General features: G+C 41.8%; 1 protein-coding gene across 2 annotated transcripts in view; it reads left to right on the forward strand.

The window, feature by feature from the left end:
* Nucleotides 1-16,890, forward strand: part of LOC147688904 (ATP-dependent translocase ABCB1-like) — a 509,764-nt gene that overhangs the window by 359,357 nt on the left and 133,517 nt on the right. For both annotated transcript variants that reach the window (XM_086941799.1, XM_086941800.1), the window contains exons 15-17: nucleotides 171-332; nucleotides 1,808-1,984; nucleotides 3,815-3,961. In XM_086941799.1, the coding sequence (XP_086797925.1) occupies nucleotides 171-332; nucleotides 1,808-1,984; nucleotides 3,815-3,961 (486 nt within the window). The remainder of the gene's footprint in view (nucleotides 1-170; nucleotides 333-1,807; nucleotides 1,985-3,814; nucleotides 3,962-16,890) is intronic.

Here is a 16,890-nt window from a genome sequence, read left to right on the forward strand (position 1 = left end):
GAATCATAAATAGATGTCAATGGAGATAACGGGTTAGGTGCAGAATCTCTCTGGTCAACTGCCACTCCTTTGTTATTTTACTTGCAAGAAAAGGAAACATTTTGTTATTTTTTTACTTGCTACATAGTTATTGGGCTTGATTTCAGATATATATTTTTGGTTATTTTCAGGCTAGAGAAGGTCGGACTACCATTGTGGTGGCACACCGTTTATCTACTATTCGAAATGCCAATGTCATAGCTGCCTTTGAGGACGGAGTCATCACGGAGCAGGGAACACATGATGAACTGATGGCTAAGCAGGGTGTTTACTTCAAACTTGTTACCATGCAGGTAATGCTGTATATTCTTTTTCATTTACAGAATATGTGCATTGCATGACTACAAGTGCAAGGACAACTCGATTTTTCCTTTTCATCTGTGCTCTCATTATAGTTGCCTTTTCATCGTGTGGTCGAAGAAATTTGCAATGTTCATTATATTTTCAATTTCAAGTAGGATTTGTTAATCCAGAGAAGCAACATCCTTCAATATTTTTGAACAACTTTAATTAGAAAAGTTCTATGTTCACAGCCCGCACAACCACATAAAAGACCATATATTGACCGTGCTTCAGTGATACTTTTTATGAGAAATCCTGTTTTGTTGTGTGATTTCAGAGTTTACTTTGCAAATGTGCTTTAGGTGAAATTGTTTTACTATGTATTTCTGCATTGCAAGCTGAAAGGACATCCCGTATTATGATCACATTCTATCCTATGGGGATCGTAATACGGTGGATGGGATATTCATCACATTTGTGTTGGGGTATTCCCTCTGCTGACTTCTAAATCTGGTCCTTAATCAAGTTTGAGAGAAGCATTTGTGTGGTAAAAGAGTCACTTATCTTACTCGGTTTTACATGTAGAAGGATTTCATTGGAATCTTCAGTGCCTCACAATACCTGAATGAAATATGATAGCTGTTTCAAACATGATTGGGAGGTACTACCTAAACACACATATCTCAGTTTTACTCTTACATATGGGTACTTTCCCAACTTAGGAAAGTACACCAGGAGAAAGCTGCTGTTTTATCTTTAAATGGCATGGGTTCCTGAGTTACATTCCAACTTATATTACATTTTTATATCCAAAATGCCTTTATTCAGAAAATTGTGTTTTAAGGGAGCAAGTCAATTGTGTGGAGCACACATTGAATTTGGTTTGAGTAGCATCAGCGTTATTGACCTTTCCTGACTGTTCGGGAATACTTAAAAGCACAGAAAGTTCTGAAACTTGAATTAGTACCTTAATATTATCCTGCGGCATACAGCAATTGTTATATTTTTTTTTCTAAGTTCAACATTTAGGCGTATCCAATGTGAATTACAATTTGAACTATTGGACGTGAGTATGCTTGGTGTCTTTCAAGTTTAAAAGCACATTGATGCTACTTCCTGAATGTAGTAATACAAGAAGTATTTGATAGATGACCCAGACATCCCAATGTCTTCAATTCCAGCATGATTTCTGTAGACCCAGTAATTATGTTTATTTCAGTGTAACCTAAAAAGAACTATTGATGAGTTTCGTGTATTATGCCTACTTTTGTTAATTATGTATGATGCTATGGATCATAGGTTTCTTCTTGCAGAACGAGCAGGGGGCATCATTGTTGTAAAATGTGCTGGTTTTGGGCGGGTGAGCTAACTATATTATGGTAGTTCATCCACCCTGCAAACTTCTAAATGACCCAATTAGTGATTGTAAAAATGTTCCCTTTTGTAATATAATCAATTGCTAACATAGTGTTGCATCGTTTTGCAGACATCAGTAGTAAATAATGAATATGATGATGTAGCAGAAATGGATTTGGATATCGAAAACAGTCCGACAGGAATGGGACCAAAAGCATCAGAGTTAATGCTACTGAGAAAGAAGTCCTCCGTAAGAAGCCTTAAAAAAGAGAAAGATGCAGAAATCGATGTAGAAGTTATTCAGCCTGTGAGTATTTACATTTTGACTTTTTGATATGGCATTTGTTGGAAACATTTGTGGCTACTCTAGATTATTTGTATTGCATGTTGTTACAATACTGATTTAAGCATAAGGCCTAGTATTGATAACTTCAGTCTAGCAATAAGGACAAAGAGTTGCCAATGCCTAGGCTTTATTTAGATGTACTTTATTCTCATACTGAGTTGCCCGCACAAGAGTATTTCCCCCAACAGATGATCTTCTCTGATTTCTGAGCTTCTCCACGTACATAAAAGCCAAAACGATTCCGTGTCATGCCACTTAGGCTGCAGTTACGAGGTAGCAAGATTTTTGTGCCTAGATTTCAAGTAGCCATTCTGGCTGGTGCTCCTGCATATACATCTTGCTGTAATGAGTATGTCCCCGGAACGAGGAGGAACATGTGGATGCAGGATTACTGGTCCAAATCTGCATGTTATGTCCCCATTTCAAGGTCAAATCTACTTCCGTTTCCTACTGAGAAAGTCTTAAATTCAATTAAAGGGAGGTGTAGGGTGGAAGGAGCGGTTAGGGAGAACACCAGGGGCCAGCCACGGCTGGTGGCTGTTGTGGGAGAATTCCATGCTGCCCCATGTCATGGGAGTGAGTCAAGTGAGAACAGAGCCTGGGTTATATGTACAGCCCGAGCGAAATGCCATTTAACCAGGTTGATTTTCCAGCCAATGAAATCGGGTCTAGTTTTTCTGCTTCCAAAGTGAGGGAACATTGGGCTGAGCTGTAATACTGCTGTAAATTCCACTCTGACCAAACTATAATCTGGCCCTTCATTGTTTTTATCTTTAAAAGTGTTTGACTTTCAGCTGGTGTTTAGTAGATTTGCAGCACATGAGAGACCGTGAAAGAGGATTCTCTCGATACCTTTAAAACATTTGCTTCTTGGGTCTAAGCTCTTAGCAACTGAGGTAAAATTAATAATTGCTATGTATGATTTTTACTTTTCTTTTTGTTATATAGAAATATTTTCTTTAATTACTGTTATTTTGTTTTTCTACTTTTGAAAAAATGTCCCATCATATTGATATTGACATTTTGTGTTTTTGTTCAACATATCCACTCTTCAATTGCCTGGTTGTCTTCAGCAAGGAAGACCTCTAACTTCTTCTTTGGTTCCATTAATCCCTCTTCCCACCAGTTCTGTATTCCAGAGCCTCTCATGTTCTGCCATGTTCCTCTATATTTGCTCTTGGACCCTGATCACCTTGCTGCAGGTACATTCTCGTCCCACTGGCACCGTGTCCTCATCCTCTCTCCTTCTGTACACAACTTCCAATCTTCAATCAACTACACACATCTCTTACTTGACATCTGTTAACAGTTGCATCTTTTTCCAAACAAAGTTTAAACGTTTATGAATGAATGAATGAATGAGGTAGCATTTATAAAGCGCCCGGTTACCCGAGGGCATCGTAGCGCTGATAGCAACGCAGATGCCGATGCCGAACTTATCAAGGGAAAAGGAGAGTTTTCAGTTGCTTACATAAATTCAAGTTGTTTGATTGTATACAAATATGGAGGGGGAGTTGGTTCCATATCTTAGCAGCATTGTATAATGATAGAAAAGAAAAGACTTCTGGTATATATTCTTTTCTAACATTAAAATATTTTAGTTTGCTGCTGTTTATGCTCTCAGTGCTTTTAAAAATAAGAAAACATTATGAGAACTATTTTAATTTACTTCAGTAAAACATTTGTATTTTAAATGAATTTATATCACTGCAATCCCATAAAAATAATACATCATGAAAAAATATCTATTCAAATATATGAATATTAAAAAGTACTCATTCTGTTTTTCAGAACGAAAATGTACCTCCTGTTTCCTTTGCAAAAGTTATGAGGTTGAACAAGTCTGAGTGGCCATACTTTGTCGTTGGTACCATCTGTGCACTTATCAATGGAGCCACACAACCCGCGTTTGCTATAATATTTTCCAAAATTATTGGGGTGAGTTTTAGAACAGCATCCAACACAAAAATTATGTCATTGTTGATTCATTACTATAGGAACTCTTCAGTTCTTCTTAAAGAGTTATCTGTTTCCTTTATGTTTATATCATGACCTAATTAGTGACATAGTTGTTGATATTTAAATGAAGGAAGGTTATTCAGGTTGTTTTATTGTTATGCCAGTGATGCTTTTTATATAGTAAATCACTGAGCATTACTCAAAACACTCAAGACGCATATTGGTATCACTGACAAAGTCCTGAGATGGATCACATCCTACCTACAACATCACTCCCAACCAATAAAAATCAGCAATTTTCTCTCAAAACCTACACCAGTCCTACATGGTGTACCCCAAGGCTCAATTCTCTCTGAGTTATTCTGAAACAAGCAGGGGGCAGATATCACCTATATGTTGATGTCAACCAACTCTACTACAAAATTAAATTATCCATTGACATCCTACATCTGAATGCCACACTAATCAATATACAAACTTGGCTTAATACCAATAACTTCAAGTCGAACCTCAGCAAAACTGAACTACTACTCTTCTACCCAAAAAACAATCCTCTACCAATTAGAGAATGGCTCAAGTATTTGGACACTCTAACTTGCTCAATCACATTGTCTAGTCTGTAAAGTCTTTGGGCATCACCCTGGACAAAACCATGTGAATGAAGGAGCATATCAACAACTCAGTCAAAGAATCACTCTGCACACTAAAACAATCTCATGAACATCGATGATTTAAAGCTGGTTGTGCAATCTTTAGTCCTCTCGAAACTCGACTGTGGCAACACCATCTTCACAGGAACTCCAAAAGATCACATTGCTGCCCTAAGAGTAGTTCACAACACGGCTGCCCGGCTCCTAACAGGTATTTAATGGTTTGAGCACATCTCTCTGGCCCTCAAGAAAATGCATCTACAAGACTGCTTGCATCGCCCACAAAGCCCTTCATACATTTAACACCAACTTTCCAGAAACCAAACTTTTGAAAGCAGGAAGAGCCAGGATTTGAGAAGCTCCAACTCACTTCTTCTCATACCCCCTAAACTGAATAAGAAATCCGCCCAGACACGCTCATTCTCAGGAAATGCATCTAGGATCTCAAACTCACTCCCAAAACCTCCACGGAAATGCCTCTTTCCCTGCTTCAAACGGGACCATAAATACCTACTACTCAACAACTACTTCAACACGCAAACAAAGCGAGCTATGTTCCCAAAGCTCACACCCATACTGGCTAGACCTGTTGCAGCAGGCAATTGACTATTTCAGCTTTAACTCTGTCACTTACTCCATTACCTTATGGTGTTTTGATGCACGGAAATTGTAACTACATTGGATGCCTAATACTTTTCTTTGTTTATACATATGTACTTCAAACAAATTATTTCACATTATATGTAAAGCACTCTGATAACTTAAGGTCTAGCTAGCACTGTATAAAACCTAAAAATAAATAAATATACTAAAATAATACAGAATCCTTCACTCTCAAAGCATTTTACCAAATGTTTAGGATGAGCTGATTTAGTCTTGGATTCAAGTGGCAACTCTGACTGACAGTGTGACTATGGAAATAACTAGAAGCTTGTTTCAAGTTATGATCAGGTATATGAAGTCCCTGATGTTAGAAGGAATCAAGCAATTCCTGACAAACCAACTCACCTGCTTCTCCAGCGATGCACAACTGAAGGCTACTTGAATATCTTGCTCTTGCTTCTTCTATACATCAGTTTATATTGAATAAATGAATCAATAAACGTAGCATTTGTAAAGCGCAACAACCACCTCGAGAGGCATTTCAGCACTAACAACACTGAAGCAAAAAAATTAAACCTGTCCCTCTGGAAAATAAATGCTTAAGATAGATTGAACAGCCATATTTTCAGAAGTTTTCTGGAAGTAGCAATGGTGGCAGCTTGCTTTTGAGCGAGCAAAAGCTTGTTCCATGTCTTTGCACCAAGTACGTCCCCACTCCCACCACCCAGTTTGTAACCTGAACTTTTGGATAGCTAGAAGATTATTACAGGCAGATCTTAAAGTTCTCGGTGTCTGGTAGGGAACAAACCAATCAGAAAGGAATTTGGGACCAGTTTAATATTGAGCCCTGTACACAATAGTTAAAACATTAAAAAGAATCTCTTTACCAACTGGTAACCAATGGAGCTCCCACACACCTTCTGTGAAAGAGCTTTGATGGGGGAGTTGAAGTACCAGTCTATCAGCAGTATTTTGTGCCACCTGTAGCTTTTGGATCAGATAATTAAGCAGACCCAAGAAGAGACTATTGTAATAGTCAAGCCTAAAGGCAACCAGGTAATGAACAACCGACTTCCTTGCTGAAAAGGGTAAAAAGTCAACAAACCTTTTTAGAGACTTAATCACACAAATATGTATACTGACATGGTATTTACATGGAGGTAAAAAGATGAATCATTATTGAATTTGACTCCCAAGTTATCAGGGGAAGCTATCATGATTACCTGGCCATTTATCCGAGATAGAGACCTGGTTGTCCCTCCCAAAAGGTAAAAGGAATTGTATCAGCGCTGGACTTTAGGACATTTTCATTCATCCAAGTTATAGCTTCTGAAAGACAATTTGTAAAAAGAATTTCAGAGCTGGTTGGATTCTTGTTACTGGTGAGAATCACTTTCATATCATCCATGTAATACATGGTGGAGATACCAAAGGATTCAGAAGAGTAATAAGGGGGGACATATACACATTGAATAAAGTTGGGCTAAGGATCGAGCCCTGGGGGACACAATACATTAGCAATTTCTCTTTGGTCTAAAAAGCCCCTATGTGATAACTTTTTTTCCCACGCATGATCACAAATCCCTGTCTCTGCCAGACTTTGAAGTACAATATCATGATAAATCGTGTCAAAAGGCCACATACTTTTCAAAAAGAATGGCACAGCATGTTCTCCACTATTGAACACCAGCTTAAGGGGATCGGTTACTTCGAGGAATGCAGATTATGTAGAGAGTCTATGTCTGAAAGGAGCTTGAAAACAGTGTAAAAGATTATGTGATTCTAAGAAATTGACCAGTTGGGCATTAACCAGTTTTTCCAATAGTTTTACTGGCGCTCAAAGTGAAGAAATGGGCCAATAGTTAGACAGGACCTTTGGGTAAGCATTGGGTTTCTTAAGCAGAGGCTTAACCAAGGCTAACTTCCAATTACCTGGCACATGAGCTAAAAGGAGTGATTGATTAAGTAAGGCATTCAGAATTGGATTCATAAGCTCAGTACCATTCTTTAGTTCCTTCCGGGGTTTAGGTGTAAAGGCAATCCAGATTACATTGCATATTAACCTGTTTGGACTGCTGCAAGGTGATTGTACTAAACTCTGTGATAGATGCTGCTAAAGGGCAGTTCAAAAGAATACTACTAGAACAGATGATTATGATCCTATCCTCAAAAAGTTCAACCAGCCAATCACAGAGTTCCTGTGATGAATCAAGATCAGGAGAACAGCATTTAGGCTGAAGAAAATCTTTTGAGATTTGAAAGATTACACAGGAATAATGCTTCAATCTTTACAACAAAGAACAGCCTCTATGCCAGGCACATTTTAGAGGGCTCTATCTGCTTGACATACATGGCCCTCCAGGCCTGCTTTAGTTTCCTACTGCTAAGCCGCTCTTTTGCCACTGAGGGAGAACACTAATGGGCTGATCGTGCTCGGTTCTTCTGAATATCAATAATGGGAGGTAATAGCTTATTGATGACCTCAACGAGTGAATTATTAAACCTGTGTAAGGCACTGTTTACTTATCCTAATATCAAAGGAAGAGAACTAGAAAGCCCATGAGCAAACTCAGAGTCCTGGAGTTTGCCCATCACCGATACATAGTACCAGTCCTATTCAAAGACCTGCTGGTTCTAAGTGTTTCTGATATAAGTGCTGAAGGGATAAACTTATGATTTGACTGTTTCTGGGGGGGTGGGCAGCTGTAGGACAGTGTTGTTTTCTAAAGACTACGTCCAGAATATGGCCAGCCTGATGCGTAGCGCTAGTAACCAATTAAACAAGATTGAGAGCTGCTTAGTGGTTGACAAGTGTCCTAGAACCACTGTTCTTAGCATCTTCAATATGACAGTTGAGGTCACCCAGAATGGCGAAGTTGGAATACTGACGCCAATGAGGAATTACAACCTCTACTGAGTCCAGAAATTGAGATCTAGGTCCCAGAGGACGTAAGATTAAAATTCTGCAGAAGTATTCTTGTTTCAAATTCTACAAATAGAAACCCAACATTTCTGCCCCTTCTAACTTATCATCATGAAGCACAGCACTGAGAGGTATTGCGAAAAACCAAAGATGCTCGGCACCCCTCCTCCTTCACTTCCCTTCCTGTCCATCTGGTGTATGGTATAGCCCGTTAGATTCATCATTGATATGTCTGTGTTGATACATTCATTTAACCTAATTTTCGTGCTGAAAATAAAGGCTAGCTTTTGATCTATCAGTAAACTAAATATCTAGAGCGTGTTTAGGGAGAGATCTAACTTTTTTAAGTCTCCCCTGCAATTTGATATTATTGCTAGAATTTCTTAGTGCCCATATTAAAACCTGGGCACTTCTTTCTTACGATAAATTTCTCATGATAAATTCATCATCCTGGGTAACAGAGATACTCTGTCGACAGATGGTGCAGGATAGTGATCCCCAACAATTTGCTAGGTTTCAAAATTATATTTCAACATGGTTTCTTACCTAAATCCTTCTCCGCTGAGGAAACAATGGGGCCACGCTGTCCAGTGGTAAAACGGGCAGGGTGGCTGGCGCTGGATGCGGAACGGACACACGCGGACAAGCTTACTTTTCGTTATGAGCATTAGCTCAGTTATGTTATGTTATGTTAAAACAGATTTATTAAGCGCACTAACACCGATTGGTTTCTTGGCGCTATCGAAAGACAGAAGCAGGGCTGGAGGTTTTAAATGCGGACAGGAGTTAGTGATATGCTTGTTTATAGAGCCAGGTCTTAAGTTCTCTTCTAAATGTCATGAGGTCCGGGCAGATCCGGATCTCAAGAGGAAAGGAGTTCCACAGGCGAGGGGCCGGTGTCGCAAATCTGCAGCCACCGGTACGCTCGCGTTTGAAGGAAGGTGTATATAGGAAGCCAAGATGGGCTGAGCGCAGGTTGCGCTCGTTATGAGTTTGTCGAGGAACTATGGGCTTTTACAATGTAGATATTTAAAAATCATGCAGCCTGTTTTGAAGGCGCAGCGCTGGGCCATGGGGAGCCAGTGAAGTTTCATAAGCAGTGGGGTGGCCGGTTGCCATCTAGGTTGACTCAGAATCAGTCTGGCTGCATAATTTTGCACCATCTGAAGTCGTTTCAGCAGGTAGAGAGGTATGCTAAGATAGATAGAATTTGCATAATCCAGGTGGGACAGCACCATGGCGATCACAACCTGGGTAATGGCCTAAGGAGTAAGGAGGCGCCAAACCTTCCCAATTTTCCTAAGTTAAAGTCCCCTCTGCTGCCATACGACAAGACCGCTAACTGCTAAAATGGTGGCAGTAAGCAGGACAGCAATGCCAGCAGAAGAAACTCACACTCAGAAGCGCAAAAGGGAAAGGTGACTAAGGCAACAACAAAATCCCCCTAGTCATTAAACTATAAGAACACTTACATTTTCGAATACCCTGGAAAAGTGTGAAAAAATACCCTGCACATTGAAAGCCCCCAAGTCAACAATACAAACTAAAACAAAAGACCATAAAAGTGAACAAGTACAGAGGAATTTAACTAATTCCCCCCAAAAGTGCAGGTACAAAAAGTCAGGTAAGAAAATGAAGAAATGGAAGGAACTGATGCTTCAGAGGTTTATAGTCAAATACAGATTAGGAATTCAATACCATATGTAGCAGGCTCCTGTATTGCCTTCTCAGTATTGTTTGTAGCATGTAGAAATGCAAACAAACGATGGACGGAATGCTGAATAAATTATACATTCACCTCCCGTCAAGAGATCTGGGTTAAAATCCATCGTTCTTTTGCTCACCATGCCACCCCAGTTTAGACCCAGCCATATGCAAATCAGTCTTGATCCTGTGCTTCATGGGAACAGTCCAAACCGAACTGCCAAGCCAGGTCCTCCCTGGACCAGAAAAAAGCATCCTGGGACCGGTTTCTGTATATTACCCTCCATCAGCCAGGTTTGCTTGAATCCAGTGGCACAGTGAGCAAGGGACCCACATATGGACATACCCATCTCACTTAGGGTGAAAAGTTTTACACAAACAAATGATGTACTGAATGCTGAATACATCATACATTCACCCCCATTCCAGAGATCTGGGCTAAAACCCATCATTTTTTTGCTCACCATGCCACCCCAGTTTCGACCTAGCCATATGGAAATCAGTCTTTACCCTGTGCCTCATGGGAACAGTCCAGACCGAACTGCCAAGCCAGGTCCTCCCTGGACCAGCACAGAGTCAAGACTGATTTGCATATGGCTGGGTTCAAACTGAAATGGCATGGTGAGCACAAAAACAATGGATTTAGGCCCAGATGTATGTACTGAGGTGAATGTATGACATTGTTCTGCATTCTGTCCATCAACTGTTGTTTTTGCATTTGTCACCCAGAGTGGGACTGGTATGCCCAGACGTGGGTCCCATGCTCACCATGCCACTGGAATCAAGCTATCCTGGCTGAAGAGGGTTGAAACCCAGAAACCAGCCCTAGGATTATTGTTTCGAGTCCAGGGAGGACCTCGCCTGGCAGTTTGGGCTGGACTGTTCCCATGAGGAACAGGGTCAAGACTGATTTAAATATGGCTGGGTTCAAACTGGAATGGCATGGTGAGCAGGAAAAACAATGGATTTAGGCCCAGGTCTCTGTACTGGGGTGAATATATGACATTGTTCTGCATTCTGTCCATCAACTGTTGTTTTTGCATGTAGCATGTAGAAACCCATTTCATTACACTGGGGGCCATGCCACAGTGATATCCATTACCATGCAGGTACATATTTAAAACAGATATGGTACAATGGGAGTCACTATCAGACATATGGACATTGTAACACAGATCAGTATATGTAGATTTTACAGATATATATGTATGTGTGTATGTATTTGTGAGTATATACACATAAAAAGACATGTGTGTTTCATGTATGTTTGTAAATACACATGCTTAGTTAGCACAGTTCTGCCTTTTAGTTTTGGGCTTGGACATTTGCAAGTTGTTTTTCTTTGAAGAAGTCTTTCAAATCGCAAAATACGGTGTGACTTCTCTTATTGTACATTGTGCTCTGACACCAACTCCATGTTAGATTGTTTTTATTCTGCCATGGAGTCTGATTGTTTGGCTCTTAGTTTGCTGGATGCTGAACAAATGTGTTTGAACTTGATCAGTTCCTTTTCGATCACGTAGGATAGGCCCAGTCTCCAGTTCTTTCGTCTTTCTAGTGTGAATATTTTTGTCAGCAATGGAAACCATTGTTTGACATGTCAATTGTTGGGAGTCTCATGTCCCTTGGGAGCCATGTGCTGCCTCCAGCCCCCCATCATCAGAGAATACTGATTGCAGGTGCGTGATGAAAGGAACACCCTTTGAAAATTGCTCTTGGTGCAATTTCAAATTCCTGTGGGTGGACCACCAGGACATATGCAACTTGTGCCTATCCCTGACCTCGATAAAGACTCCTGTGCATAATGCCTCACTTTTCTAATCTCAAATGACACTCAGGTAATGAAGGGAATGGAGCTAGATGTACAGACAAAACTTCTCATGACCCCAGACATCTTTGAGGATGAAGATCCCATAGGCTCACAGAACAGAAAGATGTCTGCCTGCTTCTCTCACAGCTGAGCAGACCACAACAAGACTGGACATAGTCTTTTCAAGCACAGCAGAACACAAATGGAGAACGTCAAGCTGCCTTCAAAGACCAGTGACCCATGCACCAACACTACGCCTTGGAGTATGCCATCAGGCCACGAGTCCCTTACCGCCAGGAGTGCACAAGGAATTCCATGACAAGATAGAGCACCGCTTCCATGGAGTGGGGCATTAATCCCCAAGGTTCCAAAAAGGCCCCCGCCATCTTTGTGGTTTGGACGGCACTGGGTTTAGGCTTCAGAGCTGTGCAAGCTGCCATCCAAGGGCATTGACCATCCAGCACAGCTCACTTCAGGGCACTGTTAAGTACAAAGGGGTGACCCTGTGTCCCTCAGAACCTGGGCAACCCTGTGTCCCTCAGAACCTGGGTGAAGAATCTGTCCATGAGTTTATTTTTGTTTTCATTTTGTTTAATGTTTGTGTCTATCACTCATTCACAATTCACTTACATATTAACAATTTATGCAGCGGTGATTGAATAGATTAATATTGTAAACTGTTTATGTACTTTGCTGTATGATTTTTGATATACAAAGTTAATACTATTTCCTGTGTGTGCTTTATCATTTATGGATATAGCCTTTAGTGACTACTTCACCGGTCTAGGTATTTGTTGCACCCCCACAGAACCAGCTGTAGCTATATAACTTCACTGACCATCATTTGTCTCACTCGAAGCAAGTACGTCATAGACTTCTTTCAAGTTTCTAGAACTTGCTGCTTTCGGGGCTTCTGTGGCAAGACCATTGGTGAATCTTCGCTTGTATGCTCCGTAGCTTCCCTTTGCTTGTTTGCTCTTAACCTTCTCTTTGCTTTCCTTATTGGTTTTGCTGGTTGACTGCAGCATTCTATTCCTTTCTCTTGGATTTTGCGGAGAGTCTTTATGCTGTGTTTCTTGGGACCCAGTACCTACTGGCAAGTTGATGTCATTCTGTCTTTGATCTTCTCACACTGATGTTCCACTGGGTCTCTTTCATCTCCTAGTTATTGCACCAAATTAAACTTGTTACTGAGGGTGACTGAGTATTCACTCAGTTTCTGTGCACCCTTGAGGAGGGTGGTGTTATATCACTGGCATAGGTTTGTAGGTTCCATCCATGCTATCTTCAGCTTTAGCTTTAGACTGGCCATGACAAGGTGATGGTCTAACTCCACATAGGCTCCTCAAGGGTGCACAGAAACTGAGTGAATACTTAAATCCCTTTCACATCCTGCAGGGACCTCCAGAACTTCTTGTCAATGCAGACATAGTCGATTAGATTCTCTGAGTGGTCAGGTTACACTCAAGTTGCCTTGTGCATTCTTTTGTGTAAGAATACACTACTGCCTATCTCCAGGCTGTTCAGGGCACAGAGATCTGCAAGTCTTTCACCATTCTCATTTATTTTGCCATGTCAATGGTTGCCCATGACGTCTTCATATCCAGTGTTGCCTCTTTCAATCTGGGCATTGAAAGAACTCTATTACAAGGAATATATCCGGCAGATACGGAAAGCCAGAAAGTCATTATAAAGGCAAAGCTTGGGAAGATAAGCATGGGTAACGTAGGCCAACAGCAAACATGAGTAGAGCACTTTTAAGAACTGCTGAGCTAGCCAGTGCTGCAGTTTCACAGACATTTAGCCAGCTGACAAGGGCTTGCCAATCGACTGCTGCAGACCATCCCAGGAAGAAATACGGCCAGCCATGAAACATCTGAAGGCATCAGGACCAATATGGGAAGGCACCAGGACCTGACAACATTCCTGCAGAGGCACTGAAGGCAGACATTGAAATACCAGTAGACATGCTGTACGCCATGTTTGAAAGGATCTGGAAAGAGGCAAAGATGCCATCATACTGGAAGGAGGGATATCTCATCAAGATCCCCAAAGGAAGGTGACCTGAGAACTGCGCAAACTACAGAGTGATAACTCTTCTATCAATCACAGGAAAATGTTCAACAGAGCCATTCTGAACAGACTGAAGGAGCAAGTTAATACTCAGTTGCGAGACCTGCTAGCAGGCTTCTGCAAAAATAGATTCTGCACAGTCCAGATTGCAACTCTGTTGCGGATCATCATTGAGAAATCGATGGAATGGAAATTCTCTCTCTAACCTTCACCAACTATTAGAAGACATTCAATAGTATGGACAGAGGGACCCTTTGGAAACTCCCCCAATTATGGTGTGCCAAATAAACTTAAAGAATCATCAGGAACTCTTGAGAGAAAATGAACTACAAGCCAAGTCACTGAAGCCTTCCAAGTGAGGACTGAAGCCTGCCAGGTGGGTTTGCTCTTGCCTTTTCTCATCCTGCTGGCCATAGAATGGATTATGAAGACATCCACAGCAAGGAAAAGGAATGGGATCCAGTGGATACCTCGGGTGAAGCTCAACAACCTGAACTTTGTGGATGACCTGTCCCTACTCTCCCATTTCCTTCTGCAGATGCAAGAGAGGACCGACAATGTGGTAGTTGCATCATCACATCTTGGCCTCAAAATCCACAGGGAAACAAATAAAATCCTGAATGGCAACACAGTCAGCAGAACTTCAGTCGCTTTTGCAGGTGATGCACTGGAAGAGGTTAAGGCCTTCACCTACCAGGGAAGTGTCTTAGACAAGCAGGGTGGCACAGACGCCAACGTCAAGCCAACAATTGACATAGCAAAGGCTGCCTTAGTTCAGCTAAAGAAGATCTGGAGCCCCATGTACCTACCGCTGCAAACCAAGATCAGGCTTTTTAACATCATTCATAAAATTGGTCCTTCTGTATAGAGCAGGAACTTGAAGAACAACAGTGACCACCAACAACAAGGTCCAGATCTTCATCAACACCTGTCTGAAGAAAGTCCTTCAAATCCACTGGCGAAACACCATCAGTAACAATGCTATGGCAGCAGAATTTCCAACTCTCTGCTTATGAGAAATCCTGAAAAGATGCTGTGGCTAGATAGGTCAGAACATATGCATGCCCGCATCAAACACCACCAAGCAAACCCTGACCTGGAACCCTCATGAGAAAAGGAAAAGAGGAATACCAAAAAACACCTGATGCCCTGGCTTCAAGACTGACTGCAAGGTGATGGGTTACACCAGGAGTCTGATTGAAAGAAAAGCCCAGGACAGAGATCGCTGGAGAGTTCAGGTTGATAGGCTATACCCCATAAGGGTAGTAGGCATAAGTAATTAAGTAAGTAGAAGTAAGCAACGAAAGCTACAGCTGCGTCTCTGCAGAAGATTGCAGTATTGCCAAACCTTTCCTCAATGTTGAGAACAAAGTCAAGGCTGAACTCAAAACCTCGGTCCACAGTTGGATCTGAGGACGTGGTGGCACTGACCCTTGAATGACTGCAGTAGTAACTTGATACCAGACAGCAGCACTTGTTTGCTCACCTTGCTTTGGGCAATATTTGGCCACACCACCTTCACTTGCACCTCCAGAAACCCTTCCTTGAAAGATAGACTTTTCTTTGAGGGGGGACATTCTTTGAATCCTCCGTCACTTGAGCCAGCACCGAAGAAGGGGAAAGACAAATAAACTATCCTGTTCCTGTTCTGCCTCCACCCCCACCCACCTCTTCCGCCACCATAAACATGCACACCGCCCACACTGCCTCCATCATAGTTGCCTGAGGGGTGCTATCATTCCTACTCTGTGGCACCAGTCATTAAAAAAAGGACAATTTGACCCCTTTCTCCAACTTTCATGATTAGGGCCCACTGGTGATCCCTGGAATGATTATAATGTAGAACCCCAGGTGATCCTGATGTAGACCACTACTGTATAAAGGAACACCACCTGATGACACCACGCCTATTATGAGGTCATACAAGCCTTCGGCAAGGTGGGTATTGACCTCACAGAGTAGGAACACAACTTTCTCACGGAGAAGCTCTCCGAATTAGATCTCACCATGTAGTTCTTGAAGATGTTGAAGGTAATGCTGAAATCCACTCTTCATAATTTTAACAAACCTGTTAAAGAGAGAGGAGTGACACCAAAGGTCGAAAAAAAGTTAAAACCTTCCCCTTGTGTCTCCGTACATATAGGGCTTGTCCTCTCAACTCTTTTGTGGTCAAAACTGCAGGCAAGCGTGCCACTACCCAGATCACTGGTGATACTCCTTCACACTACAAGGAGAGTAAAAAGATCAATGTGGTGGGCAAGAGGGTAGCAGTTGGGGCAGAAACCCACTGGCCCGTATCTCTTCTTTCCAGATCTGATAGGGTTTAGTTGGAGGAAATGCAAGATTTTTTAGGGTAAAAATATCTCTCACCAGTATTCACTGTGTATTAGATGCCATAGACATAATCTTTACCTCCATCCTCAGGCATCGAGCTTGACTGTGCATTTCCAGGTTTCATCCAGAGGTCCAGCAGCATCTCCTCAACCTTCTGTTTGATTAGGAACACCTCTTCAGGCCACAGGTTGATGGAATGCTGGAGAAGTTTAAGAAAGATATGAAGACAATGAAATCTATGGATGCAATGCAAACTATACCATACAGGGTCCCTTTTCATAAACAACAGCACGGGGCAGAGCAAAAACAGCCTCACCTAAAAAGCCACACTCCTATTAGAGGCAGTCACCACCAACAAGCTGGGAGGGGTAGAACAAAGGACTCTACTTGGGTAACAAGAGGGGATAAGGGCAGAGGTGGTTCCACTGAGAAAGCTGCCTCCTCCAGACAGTGACTTGCTCTGTTTTCCCCAAAATCACACACCACAAGATTTCTTCTATTGTGGTCCAGCACGACTGTTGCCTTGAACTACACACACACCCTCCCAACATCCCACCTTGTACACTTTCTCTCAGTAAATAACACCTTTGCCTCCTTCAGTAAGAGATGCAGGCCCTCCTGCAGAACGGCATGATAAAGAGAGTGGCAGTGCTCGATCTCAAGGATGCCTACATCCAAATAGCCATCCATCCTGTACACTACCCGTACCTTCGCTTTGTGATAAGTGGTCAACAATATCAATTCAAAGTGCTTCCTCTCGAGGCAACCATGCCTCAAGAGTAGCATTATGTGTCTTATAGTGGTAGCTGTG

The sequence above is a fragment of the Lissotriton vulgaris genome, chromosome 10 (genome assembly GCF_964263255.1).
Source record: "Lissotriton vulgaris chromosome 10, aLisVul1.2, whole genome shotgun sequence".
Lineage (NCBI taxonomy): Eukaryota > Metazoa > Chordata > Amphibia > Caudata > Salamandridae > Lissotriton > Lissotriton vulgaris.